This window comes from Coffea arabica, chromosome 8e (assembly GCF_036785885.1).
Source record: "Coffea arabica cultivar ET-39 chromosome 8e, Coffea Arabica ET-39 HiFi, whole genome shotgun sequence".
NCBI classification, from domain to species: domain Eukaryota; kingdom Viridiplantae; phylum Streptophyta; class Magnoliopsida; order Gentianales; family Rubiaceae; genus Coffea; species Coffea arabica.
In genome coordinates, this window is record NC_092324.1 from 15,197,543 (window position 1) to 15,211,012 (window position 13,470).

The following is a 13,470-nucleotide window of genomic DNA, read 5'->3' on the forward strand; positions in this document are numbered from 1 at the left end:
TGTGTAACATGATTACATTTTTGTACAGAGAAATCGTTATATATAAGCAAAAAGGAAAACCAAAAAAGAAAGTCCATAACATAGGCCCCACTTAAATGGTGAGTTTTTTGGATGTTTGTATAAACTTTATAGTAATTTACCATAAAGTGGTAGAATATTTTTGTAAAAAAAAAAATGAAAATTTCTTTTTTTTTTCTTTTTCATCCTTGCCACTGCCACTAATCCCATCACCACCAACCACGGCCTCCTCGTTGGCCATCACCTTGGATTGGCATCTCTTTGTTTTTTCCTCTCGTTCTCCTTTTGCTCGCTCTCCCTCCCTTCTCCTTCCTCCCACTTCCTCTCGTATCCCTCCTCCTTCTCCTTTTCCCCTCTCCTGCCCATCCCTCTCCCTCATCCGTCCCTCACCCGCCCCTCACCAGCCTCCATGAGGGAGTATAGGTGGTAGGGAAAGGGAGAAAGGAGGAGGAGATGGGAAGATGAGAGGAGGAGAGTAAGAGGAGGGAGGACAGGGGAAGGAGGGAGGAGGATAGGGAGGGAGGGAGGGAGAGAGGGGTGAAAAGAAAAGAAAGAAAAAAGAAAAGCAAATAGAGAGGAGTAGCTAGTGCCACCGACAATGCTGGTTGCTGGTGGTGGGCGGTTGAGGTGAAGGAGGGAGGGAAGAAGAAGAAAAGAAGGAAGGGAAAAAGTTTAGTGTTTTTTTTTTTAAAAAGTATTTTAAAGTACACATTTTAAAAATTCTGAGAAATTTTTTTAAGGTTCTTGTAACTAAATTTTTTAAAAAAATTGCAAAAGAAAAACTCGCCAGAAAATTGAGGCGCCAAATTCCAAGATGAAAAGAAACTTGTTTCAACATAACCAATTTTCTCGATTACCCTTTTAATCTAAATCAAATAAAACTTGTTTCAACATACATTTCCAATGCTATCTCACAGCACGGCAGCATTTGTCACAAATACAGTATAGGTTAATTCTACTTTGTACCTTTTAATTATATTTGAATTCTTACTTTATTCTTAAACTTTAAAATGGAATAGTTTACCCTTTAAAATATGAAATATGCCCACTTTAATTCTTATAATATAAAAATTTATTCTATTTTTAATCTCTTAAGTACAAAATTCATTTCACTTTTGTCCTTTTTAAAGTATAAAATTTTGTCTCATTTAGACATAACATCTAAGGTTCAGTTAAACAATTTACTTACTTGGGACAAATTCTATATTGCAAGGATTAAAGTATCTCATTTTAAAATTAAAAGAAAAAATGGGAATACAAGTATAGTTTAAAGGACCCAATCTGGCTTGAGATGGGGTCAAAACAGATGAGTTTTGGAATATTAATCACAATAAATTCAAACTAGCATAGCAGAAAAATACAGCAGTATTTGGACGGTGAAATGTGAATCACAATATGATCTAATAAAACTGCAGACAATTGCTTTAAAAGCATACCAAATTTCTCTACTAATATTTGGTACAATCAACTGGCAAGAAGGAGAGCTTCTGGTTTATAAGATCATATCCAATAAGAAAATTCATCTGCGACAAGTTTCCGAAAATGGCAATATCATCGGAAGGAACAAATGTGAGACAAATTGTCCCTTCACTCACTTGAATGAATGTACTAGTTGGAGGCAATACAACATCTGCACCAGTAAAGTGTACCACAAGATTTGGCAACTTGATGTTATCCTCCACCTGATAGCAAAGGCCCAAGAGGCCATTTGGATCGGATACCTGTTTACCATTGATGGATTCCTTCAATGTAGATTGCAAATCATCATAAAATTGTTGAGGGACGAATGTTAAGGTTGTTCCAGAATCTATAATTATATTCCCCTCGTCAGTGGTGTTATCCAACTTGGACGAGGACGAATTTTTGTATGCAATCTGCTTATCTGCAACACTAATGCCTTCAAGATTGATAAAGTAGAAAGTGTCCGGATTTTTCTTGATCAATGGAGTTGAAACTACGTTAGAGCCCAAAACTACAGCATTGTTGCCAAATTTGATCTTGCTTGAAACGTTTGATTCAGAAACCAAAGGCGTCAAGCAGTAGGAAAATCTTCCACCAATTGATTTGCTCAATTGCGTGACTATAGAAACTGCTCCCCCTCCAAGTCCAACGATTCCAGAAGCAGTTTCATTGAACGTGCCATCGTTTTGGTGCCCACAACCAAAAACAACTCCTTGGATCGAAATATTTTTTCCAGAACTCGACTTGAATGTAAACGTTTCTGCACCAAGACTACCAATACTGTAAGAATTGTCTCCATAAGACAACCTGTACTCGCAATTGTTTCCATCATCACAACTGGAAGTTCCGACAGCAGCACAGGATGCAGACTCGCATGATATTTCTCTGTAGGTTGATGTTCTGTGAGGATCGAAAAATGGGGCATCTTGCTTGTAGCATTGACTACAAGGCTTGCATTGTGTCCATGTCAGATCGCTGCCCGTGTCAGCAATTGCTAGAACATCTACTGGCGGTGTTCCAATGGATACTTTCATTAGATATTCCCCATTCTTAGATGTGATGTAGGATTGGATTTGTGCTGATGAATCCAGTGCATGGTTGGAATCAGATTGAGAAGTTCGTTTCTTGAAATATGCAGCTCGAGAGAACGATCGGTGAAAGGCATTATTCAGTTGTTCGTAGTGTGACTTGGAGGGATCATGAAAGGGGGATATTTGAGTGTCACGATGGATTAAATCAACAGAGAAGCCACCAGTTTTTCCTTCAATGAGTGAAAATTCAGAGATAAGAATCAAGGTTACAAGGAATCTTAGCGTGGAAAAGACACAGAAAACAGAAATCTTTGCAGCCATGGTTTAGGAATTTTGAGAAGATTGATGCCTGGAGAAAATATGAATCTGATTGGTATTCTTTTCCTACCATCTTATAGTAACCTAAAGGTTCAACGGAAGAATATGGAAAGTCACAAGGAGATTTGTTTTGGAAGCAAAAATGGAGAAAGAAATACGGAATGTGGAAGATTTTTAATGGAGTATTCATGGAATGTTTCCTTATTATGTGTGAAAAAGAAACTTATAAGCAAATTTGAGATTTGAATACAGAATGTGAAAGAATTCAGAGGGGCGTGGATGGAACTTTGCTTATTTGTTTCTGATTGAAAAGGAATTACGTAAGGTTTTTGGAATGATCCTGGCAATATTTATTGCTTATGTGCACAATGAATGGGATTTGGTTTCTAGATACATTGATTTGCAACGTATTTTCAGGATCATGTGTTTTATTCGTCATCTCCTTCATTGGCTATCATTACTTGTACAAATGTACTAAACTGAAGAAACAAACAAAAAAAAGGGAATGAATTCTTTCTAAAGATATGAATTTGAATGAAGGAACGGACTGAGAAATGAACATTGAAAGGGTTTGTTTAATGAGTACCTAATGAAACTCGCCAAAAGGTCACTCGTTTTCTTGGAAGAAAGAAGTATTTGACGGTGTTAAAAAAAAAAGAGCATATGATGGAATTTAGTTGAGATGGGTGTAATTGAAGCCTAAGATTTAGATGTTTTTTAAACTAGTTAAAAAGCACACATGAGAAGCTTAGAGGGACCTTAAGGTGTTAGCTTTTTCCAAAAATTGAGATTAACTTGGAAAAAGTTCCATCTTGTGAATGCCAATCACCAACACTGGTTAAGAGGGGCATCGGATTTTTTTTTCATATTCCTACTGCTACTCCAGACTAGGGGTGCAAACGAGCCGAGTCGAGTCGAGTTTTAAACTTATCGAGTCGAGTTAGAGTTGTTTATATGCGAGCTCGAGTTCGAGCTCGAGTTCGTCGAGCTCGAAAAATAGAGCTCGAGCTCGGCTCGACGTAAGAAAAGGAAAACTCGAGATCGACTCGTTTATGGCTCGCGAGCTTAGCTCGAATTCTTGCTCGCGAATAGCTCGAGTTGCGCTCGATTTTCTGGCTCGCATGAAGCTCGAAAACAGCTCGATTTCTAGCTCGTTAGGAGCTCAAGTTCGAGCTCGAAAATAGCTCGAAAATTTCTGGAAATTTAAGCACGAAACAGCACTAATTGACTAATACAATCATAATTCTCCAAATGTCCACTAATACAAATTCTCCAAAATAATTATACTCCACGAAACTATGTCATGCAGTGGCATGTTATCAAAACACTTCCTAGCAATAGCCAAGTTACCGCATTTACAATACATATCAACCAAAGCTGTGTCAATCCTAATGCATGGTTCAAGACAGCTTCTAATGACAAAGGTGTGAATCCACTTCCCTTGCTGGTATGCCCCTATAGAAGCACAAGCTTGAAGAAGACAGACAACACTGACTGAATCAGGCTTTATAAGAGCTGTTCTCATTTCATTAAACAAACAGAAAGCTTCTCTTAATTTCCCATTTTGAGCATTAGCAGCAACAATTGCATTCCAGGATACAACATCTCTTTCCTGCATCATCTGAAAAACCACAAAACTTTGATCTAGGTAGCCACACTTCGCATACATAGTAACAAGTGCATTTTGGAAAGGAACATCAACAGCTATATTTTGCCTCATGATATAGCCATGAAGTGAAGTCCCTAGTTTATATGACACCAACTGAGCACAAGCTGCAATAGCACTCGCCAATGTAGCACTGGATGGCATCGCTCCAGAAATTAACATCAGCCTAAAGACTTCCAATGCTGTATCAGCACGCTCATTCTGTACAAGCCCTGATATCATTGTTGTCCACATAACCAAATTTTCAAGTATAAATGTCTGAAATAGAATTAACATTCTGTAGCGAAACAAACACAATAAGTGGACCCAATCTTATGGAATGATAACTGCACCGACACTCAATCTTAAGCAATTCAGTACCAAAAATCTTAATTGCAGCCGCTCCATTCCCTGCTCCGAAATATCAATGGAAGCCATACATTTAGCATCCGCCACCTCTGGCAACCAAGTCACAGCCAGTTGCACAAATGCTTATGGCCATGAAATTGACGTAGTACCAGGCCCTTGTTTACTGCATACATTTCCTATATCCTACCAAAATCAAAATCGTATGATATGACCCACAATCTGGGAAAGTTCTAATTTCCAATACAAAATTAATCATAAAAGTAGACCTTTTATACTTCCTCTAGAGTAATTGAAAATGGACATTACCCAGCTCACTACAATACCAGTAATCAATTCGCAAGTCCATGTTTAGGCAGTATTTTGCAGTTGATGAGTCAGCAATTAGGCGAATATCTTCTTCAATTAAAGTAAGGAAAAATAAAATCTAAAGTTCCCTATGCCAAGTAGCGCCAATTCAGTATTTTGATCAACCGTCCCAGTGCCTAGTTGATTAAGTTGCACAACCCCCCTTTGAGATGGCCCGGGACTTGCAGAAAGATTAACGTTGAAAATTGTCTTCAGTCCAACCCTTAACCCCCCCTCTCCTTAAGCAATAAATGGGGAAGAATGCAAACTATCATCAAGAGATTCAAGACAGTACCAAAAAGCATGACATCGAATTTCATTTACCCCTTGTTATTACTACTTCAAAGCAGAGCAAAGTGGATCACCTTCTAGATTCCAAAGAAAAAGGAAAAGGAAAAGGAAAAGAACCTCAGTACATACCTGCAAAATCTAGGGACAAATTCCAGTGGACTGATATGAGGATGACGGTAGGGAGTGGTGGAGATGGGCTCAGCGGGTGGCACACTTGCGACACTGGAAAAGCTTAGACAAAGCCCGGAGATGGCCTTCCAGATCCTCGTCCGTCAGTAGGTTACACACTCAGATTCTTGCGCGACTTGGAGGTTGCTGAAGTGGAGCTGGCGGAAGTGGTGGAGATGGAGCTACTGCGCAGCGATGGCAGTGGCGGAAGTGGGAGGAAGTGGTGGAGATGGAGATAGCAGTAGCAGCAATGGAAAGCAAGCCGAAATGGGAGGAAGTGGAGACTGGAGAGGGAGCTAGCAGTAGCAGCGATGGCAGTGGGAGTTTGGGACAGTCGGTCGGCGGCGGAGAGAAGTTAACCTAATCGAAGGAAGGAGGAAAGTTTAGATTACTGTGGCCGAAATCGATTGTAGCTTAGAGCCTTAGAGTGTGCAGAAAGTTGTAAATTTTAATTGATTCAGGGGTATTTTTATAATTTCACATGTACTCGAGCCAAACGAGCGGCTCGTCGAGCTATCGAACCTAAGAAATGAAGGCTCGAGATCGCCTCGTGTGTCTTGACGAACGGCTCGAGCTCGTGTTGACCGAGCTCGAGCCGAGCTTTGACTCGAGCTGCTCGCGAGCTGCTCGCGAGCAGCTCGAGTCGTGAGCAGGCCTACTCCAGACCACTTTAGGGGCCACCCCGGCTAGAGAGGGAATGGTAAATAAGTGGGAGCCAAACTCACCTCTAACCTAGAGTATTGCAATTTTCCTATGCAGTTGGGATTTAATTAACTGACTAGATGACGCGTTCTCAATCCAAGTGCAAGTTTAATCCAAAATATACTCGTTTGATTGCAAGTATACATGTCAAATAGTAGTTTAGAATATATATCGGGTTGATCCCATGAGAAACAACTATTACAAATATTATGTCCTTTACTTGCTGTGAGGCTCCGAAATTTTACTTGTCTTTATAGCTCTTATTTGAACTTACTTGCCTTAAATTCTTGGTTGCTTTTATGGTTGAATCATGATTTTTCTTCTATTGTATTATTTAACTTGGTGCATGTTTAATTTGGTGCATGTTATGTTTCATAGTGCATTACACTAGTGTGACCGACTAGTGAGGTGTGTGCAATAAATTTGGTAGATTAGAATGAGTTTTGTGTACAAGGGATTATGTGACAAGAGGTGTTAAGAATTAATTATAGAAGCATTAGATATGTTAGTGATTGGAGACAAATAGAGAGACAAAAAATAGACAATACATCTTTCCTTGCCATTTGTCAACTAGCCTACCAAGTTTGATCAAAACCCTTGACCAAGACCAAGTTTTCTTCTTATCCAACTTGAGCTCTTATCATTCTACTATTTCTTCTTCTTGTTCCTTGGCCTTGGACGAATTTGGAGAGAAGAAAAGAGGGAGAAAGCCACAAAAAAATCCGGCCTTGATTTCTTGCTTGAATTATTATAAATCCAACAAAAAATCCTAATCTACTCCGATCAATCTTGAGATTAACTTGGAGGGAAGCTTTTGGTGAAGTTTTGGAAGAAGAAAATGTGAGGACTCATGTTTTATTTCTTAATTTAGTTTATTTTATAATTATTTGCCCTAGTGTTATTTAATTTTTCTGCGGCTTGTTTAGCGAGAAATAGTGAATACACGTTTTTTTTTTTGAGACAATATTCGATTCGAGAAATGCAATAATCTTGGAGAATTAAGAATAATTAATAGTAGACTAAGAAAAGTTAATTGAGGAATTAGAAGTGAGTGAGTTCCAATTAAGCTTTTACCGTGCGCGCGTCGATAGTTTCTCGATAATCGTGTTAGTACAACTAAGTGGAGATTTGAGAAATTAATATTAAACTAGTAAGAGTGGGTAATTACAGTGTTAAAGGAAATACATTGGAGGATTTGTGCATGAGTGTATCAAACTCGAGAGAAATTGGTGGTACGAAACCCTATTCCGACAACTATTCAAAGTTGACTTTTTGGCAAATCTTCCTAGCTACTTTTCTCTCCAATCTTCCAAGACAAGCCACAACACACAACTCTCTCATTTCTCTCTCTCCATTTTCGGCCAGCCCTCAAGGAAGAACAAAGGGAAGGAAAAACTTCATCTTCTAGCTTCCATTTCACCCACAAATCCTCCACCAAATCACTCACAACTTGGAGTACCACTCTAGCTAGGAGCAAGGAGCAATCTTGTGGATTTTCTTGGAGAATTTTCGGTGGAAAAATCTGATATTCATCTAGGGTTCCAAGGGTAATCACTCCATCTCTTTAATCTTTCCATTTCTTCAAAGTTTAACGGTTAATCTTCATGGGTTTGAAACCCTAATCGCACTCATAGGCTAGCGGACTTGAGGAACCATTTTTCTCGCTTTAAATCCTAGGCTAGCTGTCTTGATGAGGCCTCTAGGTAGCTGACTTGATGCTTTAATGTTTTATTGTGGTTGTTTATGTGATAAATGAGATGTTTATGGTTAGAAAGTGGAGAGAAATCGAAGGAAAGTTGTGAAGGCAAGCTGGCCGAAAATTCTGTCCATGTTGTTCTGTTTTTTATTTTGAAATTTTGATGCTTGGTTGGCTGTGAAATTGATGGATATATATTGTATATTGTGTGTATAAAGTGCCTTTTAAAAATTGTATCGAATGGTTGCTCAAAACTTGAGTTTTGGTAAAGATTCAAATCTGGAAAACGTATGGCAGGGTACTCGGGCAGTGGTTCTTTGCCCGAACGTAACTCTTTGTACAAAAGTCAAAATTGAGTGCCGTTAGTGGCATTCAAAACTAGACATTCGTAGCTTTCCAATGGTATACAAATCCCCAGCTAGTTCATTTTGAGTGATCCGTAGTGAGCCGGCAAAGTGGACTGTCCTGCTTTGCCTATGTGTTCGAATGAAACTGGGAAGCTGCATCTTGTGGCTCGATTTTGTTCCACTTGTGAAAAGATTTTCAAAATGATTCCTTCTGATGAATTGTAACATTTTGAACCTAGTTTCCAATGCCATAAACCATTCTCAATTTGGATTTGTACAGAGCTAGATATGGTTTGACTTCGAAAATGCGACACAGCTGGAAATTGGAAGATTTTCCCTTCCTTGTTGACCGAATGGTCAAATCTGTTTTGGGATTTATATTTCAAAAATTTTAGTGTCATTTAACCATAAATTACTTATTAAATGGTTCTGGAATATTGGTTGCAAAAGATGGAGTGAATTGGGGCTGATTTCGTTGGACAAAACGTTTGAAAAGAAAAGAAAAATAGGATGGCAGATTAGCTTTGAAAATTTCACAAATTTTGGTCATTTCGTTAACTGCCTTCCCATGCAAGTTTTTATCTAAATTTTGATAGAGATATAGTCCATATATGGATTTTTAAGTGTACCAAATTTGGTGTAATTTCAATACCATTTCAATGCCCAAATAATGCCCCAAACATTGCTCCGCAAATCTGGAAATTCACTAGTCAGGTTGTGAAAATTAACCGACTTCAAACTGTTGTATCTTGTTGCTCAAAACTCCGAATTTAGTTCCGCTTGTTCTGTTTGAAACTTTATTTGGGAATCTTATTGTGTTATAAATTTCAGAGCTGATTCATTTGTTGTGAATTTTACCGAATTTCCAAATATCGCTGAAAACCAAGGCTGGGTCTGTCTTGTCTCCGTGTATCAGCAACTTTGGATTGAAAAATGAATGCTTTCTATTTGGAATCTTGGAAAAGTGTCTTCTGGGAACTTTTAGCACTTTGAATCTAATTTACAATGGTATAAAGTTTTCTATTTTTGAACATACTAAACTCAAGATCTGATTTTCCAAGTTTTGTCGCATAAAGCTGAAATTTTCTGATTTCTTAAGAAACGAACTTTTAAGAACATTCAACTTCCTTTTGAGATTGATGGTTCATTTTAAACTCGATTTCATGGAGGATACAAGTTTCCCTTGTACTTGATGTTTCATTGGATTTAAATGAGAAACCTTAATGTTTTTTATTATGCTTAATTCTTGACCTAGAACTTGATTGCTCATGGTTCCATTCTTACTTTTGAACTTTGAATTTGAAAAGGCTTGATTCAAGGCTAAAACAACTCGCTTTATTCTTTATTATACATTTAAGAATTATATACCAACCTCTTGTTTCTTCACTTCTTAAGTGCGAACTGTGAGGACCCATAATTTTATTATTTCAAAATATTGTTAAATTGGTCATTTTAAAAATATTTCGTACTCGAGTTACCCAAAAAAAAAAAAAACTAAAGTACATGAATTTCTCGAAAATAAATTTTACCGATTGGTTCTTTACGCGCATATTATTTTAATGCCCAAATTTATTCAAGATGAATTGCTTATCGTGATTTTTTTATTGTTATATATATATACTTGGATTATCATATTTTAGAGTTTTAGAATCGAATAAGTTGAATTTCCAAGTTCAAACGAGAAAACCCTTAAGTTTGACCTTTATACGCGCGCGTGCCGAAAAGGCCCCGACAGACACATTAATTTGATTAATTGGAGATTTTAAGAACATGATATTAGACTACTAGTAATGTACTAGGGAAATTACCTCAGAGGTTTAGTGCACAAAAGTTGCAAACGAGCGCGAAAATTGGACACGCGAAGATCCTAAACGGACCTAGCATGAGTTGACCATTAAGTCACCAATTCTCTCCACTTTCCTTACAAAATCTAATTTCACTCTCTCGCCTCTCTTCACTCTCTCTATTTGGCCGAAAATAGGAAGAAGAAAAGGGAAGAAAAATCTAGCCAAAATCCTTACAAAATTACTTCAATCCACTTCCAAATTTCATCATCCATTAGAGGGCTTTGATCCAAGCTTGGAAGAGGGGACTGTTCATCAGTTTTCTTGGAGGAATTTCGGTCAAGATTTCTGCCTTGTACATGGAATTTCTACATGGATAACTGTGAAAGTTGACGGAGGGTCAACTACCTGAGCTTGGATCGCGTGTGGATTAGCTCCTGAGAGCTCCCGTATCCTTTTATTGTGATTAAATTCCCTACTTGCTTAATGTTTCGCTGTTACTTGTTACTCGAGTTATTGCTTTATATTGTGTCTTTACTCGCATGCTTGCATTTTTTTCCCTTGGTCTCACTGAGCGTTAGCTCACCCCAATTTGTTTTCCTTAACAGGTTTGGAAGTGGAAGTTCTAAGGCTTAATTAGTGACCCCCAAAAATAATTTTTCCCCACAGGGCTCGAGGCCAAAGAAAGCGCTTGTATTGAGTTATTAGTGCCTGAAGGAATATCTCATATATAATTTGAATTCGATTCACTTGATAAGTATTTGATGTAATTATTTGAGAACTGAGGACTTTTGTCTTATTCGGGGAATGATACCCTTACTTGAGATTTGTAATATATCTTATCTCGTTCTAAGTTTGAAAAATGTTATGTCGTTATTCTTGAGGTTGTACCCTATGTTATTGGATGTGAGTGATGTATTTTATTTGAGGACTATAGTGAGTCCCGGCGAGAGCTGGGCAGGCGGTCCGCCGAACCCTTTGGTTCGCCTTAGGGGGAGGTGGGGCTGTCACAGTTGGTATCAGAGCTTAAGCTCTAGATCTTGTAGTGTATCCTCGGCTTAAAGTTTAGGATGCCTGACTGTGGGATTAATTTGAATATTATGTGAATGAGGACCTATTGTATCCTAGGGGTTAAACAAATTGATTATTTGAGAGTTTCTTACTTGGGACTTGTAGAAATGAAATTGAGGAATTAGGTGATGTTATATTGATGGAAAATATGGGATGAGAGATTACTAGTGAAAGATTGGACGAATTTGAATTATTATTATACTTGTCAGTGTGGAAGGAATTGAGATAATTATTAGTACTGGCTATGGAGGATAACAGACCGAGATTTGATGGTCAAACTCCATGTATGATGATTTTGAACCAAGATAAAAGAGTATTAAAGGAATAAAATGCATTTTCCCACCCATTTACCTCCTAGAGAATTTCTGCTTTGAAATTCTAAAGAAAAACTAAGATGTACTAGTTTTATTTTCAAACGATGATTGGAAATAATATATATATGCTTTAAGTAAGTATAATTTTCCGATTTTGGTAAATATGTGAATTTTACTTGAATTTCAATCTGAAAATTTGTGAATAACTGATGAGTTTGTTGAATTTTGTATATGATGGGCTGATACAAGGTTAAACTTTTCTAAACTAAGTTTTCCCCCTTGATTGTATACTGGTGTATTCTCACACTTGAATTTGTCTATGCTTTACACAAAAAAAAATATATATCTTGAGTTTTCGGAAGAATGGCGAACTTATGTTTTTATAATGTAAATCTTGAACTTGATAAGATTTTTGGTTACTTTAAATACTCTTCTTATGTTTTAAAATTCTTGGTTTTCCAGAAGAGTGAGCCTATTTTTAGGTGTACGGGCTGAGGGAACTTTGAGATATAGAGTAACCGCTTTCAAGAGCACGAAGTTAGTGTGAATTGACTTGGTTTCCATTTGACACGTAAGTTAGCAAGTTGTACTTATTTCTTGGGTTTGAACTTGGAGCTTGAGGCTTTAACTATAAAACCCTAAGACTGGTTATTCTTGGAGATGATGGTGCTCTGGCTGATGGCTTGCTCATTAAAGTTTGAATTTGAATGGATAACCTTTGGTTTCAGCTTGTGTTATGGTTTGATTGGATCTAATTTCGTAAAGGCATGTGATTTGATTGAAATTAGTGATATTTGGACCCTTTGGTTTAACTATGGACTTAGGAAGGGTGGTGCACGCCGTGAGACCTTTTGTACCCTACTTGCATATACTTCTATATTTTGTGGCACTTAATTGCCTATATATAGTATTTGACATATTGGGCTTGTTTTGTGATTTCTTAACTCATGCTATAACTTTTGATACATGTAAAGAAGCATGTTTTGATTCTAAATATTTTTGCAACTTGTATATGCATTAAGTTCTTTTATGCTTAATTATTCCTTTTCTTGCGCTTATAGACTTCTATTAAGTATGGAAGCAGGAATGGGAAAAAGGGGTCGTGGCCTAGGGCTTAGACAACCCCGTACTCATGAGAAAAATTGATGGATAGTCTTATATAATTTAATGAGACCCTAGTACTGAATATGAATCGAGAATAAACCAGAAGATTAGATCTACCAGTGTATAATGGATTAACCTAGTTGGGAACTTAGTGAGATTTTCCTGTGCGAAATTTTAATAGTTGCTTTATACGTATATTATGAGTGGTCCTATGGCCATATTTCAACTTTTGTGAAAGTTTGAACTCCAAAAGTATTTCGTTGGTTTGGTGAGATGACTTGAACTCATTACCTATTTGTTCTACTTGAACAAAAGCGCTTTCAATTTCACTTGACTATTACTATACCCAGATTCACTTGTTTTACTTTTTCACAAAATTTATATATATATATATATGTATACACATTTTGAACTCGTTTGAGAATCGAAATCAGATAGAGTTCAAGTTCGAATATTTTCTTAGGAACATGAATGCCTATTTGTTATGAATCAGAGATTAGAAATGATCGGACTTTGTGTACTAGTAGAGTTAGCTCTTGGTTTGGATATAAAAGGGTGGTAAAGGTGTTGGATCACAGGTTATGCGAATATGAACCTACATGTCTATTTATCTTTCTTAAAGGTATTTTCTAAAATATACGCTTTACCCGAACATAGGTTTAACTTGAAACTTTGAGGAAAAGTGTTGGAACACCCTCCATGTATATGTTATGATTATTATGTATATGTTTTAAAATTCATGCATTAAGTTGCATGATTAATCTTCTTAAATCTATTTGAGAGATTTGAAATATGTATTGATGATT

The 13,470-nt window shown here is 37.2% G+C and overlaps 2 protein-coding genes across 2 annotated transcripts; both read right to left on the reverse strand.

Moving 5' to 3' along the window:
• Nucleotides 1–1,466: 1,466 nt before the first annotated feature.
• Nucleotides 1,467–2,831, reverse strand: LOC113704545 (aspartic proteinase CDR1-like). Its single transcript, XM_027226438.1, has one exon. It carries the CDS (start codon nt 2,829–2,831, stop codon nt 1,467–1,469), a length of 1,365 nt encoding a protein of 454 aa, XP_027082239.1.
• A 1,255-nt stretch (nt 2,832–4,086) lies between these two features.
• Nucleotides 4,087–4,716, reverse strand: LOC140012670 (pentatricopeptide repeat-containing protein At4g04370-like). The gene has a single exon (XM_072060951.1). The coding sequence runs from the start codon at nt 4,714–4,716 to the stop codon at nt 4,087–4,089; it is 630 nt and encodes a 209-aa protein (XP_071917052.1).
• Nucleotides 4,717–13,470: the final 8,754 nt, after the last annotated feature.

Coding starts and splice junctions, on each gene's coding strand:
- LOC113704545 (XM_027226438.1), bottom strand. CDS start 2,831: ATGGCTGCAAAGATTTCTGTTTTCTGTGTCTTTTCCACGCTAAGATTC.
- LOC140012670 (XM_072060951.1), bottom strand. CDS start 4,716: ATGATATCAGGGCTTGTACAGAATGAGCGTGCTGATACAGCATTGGAA.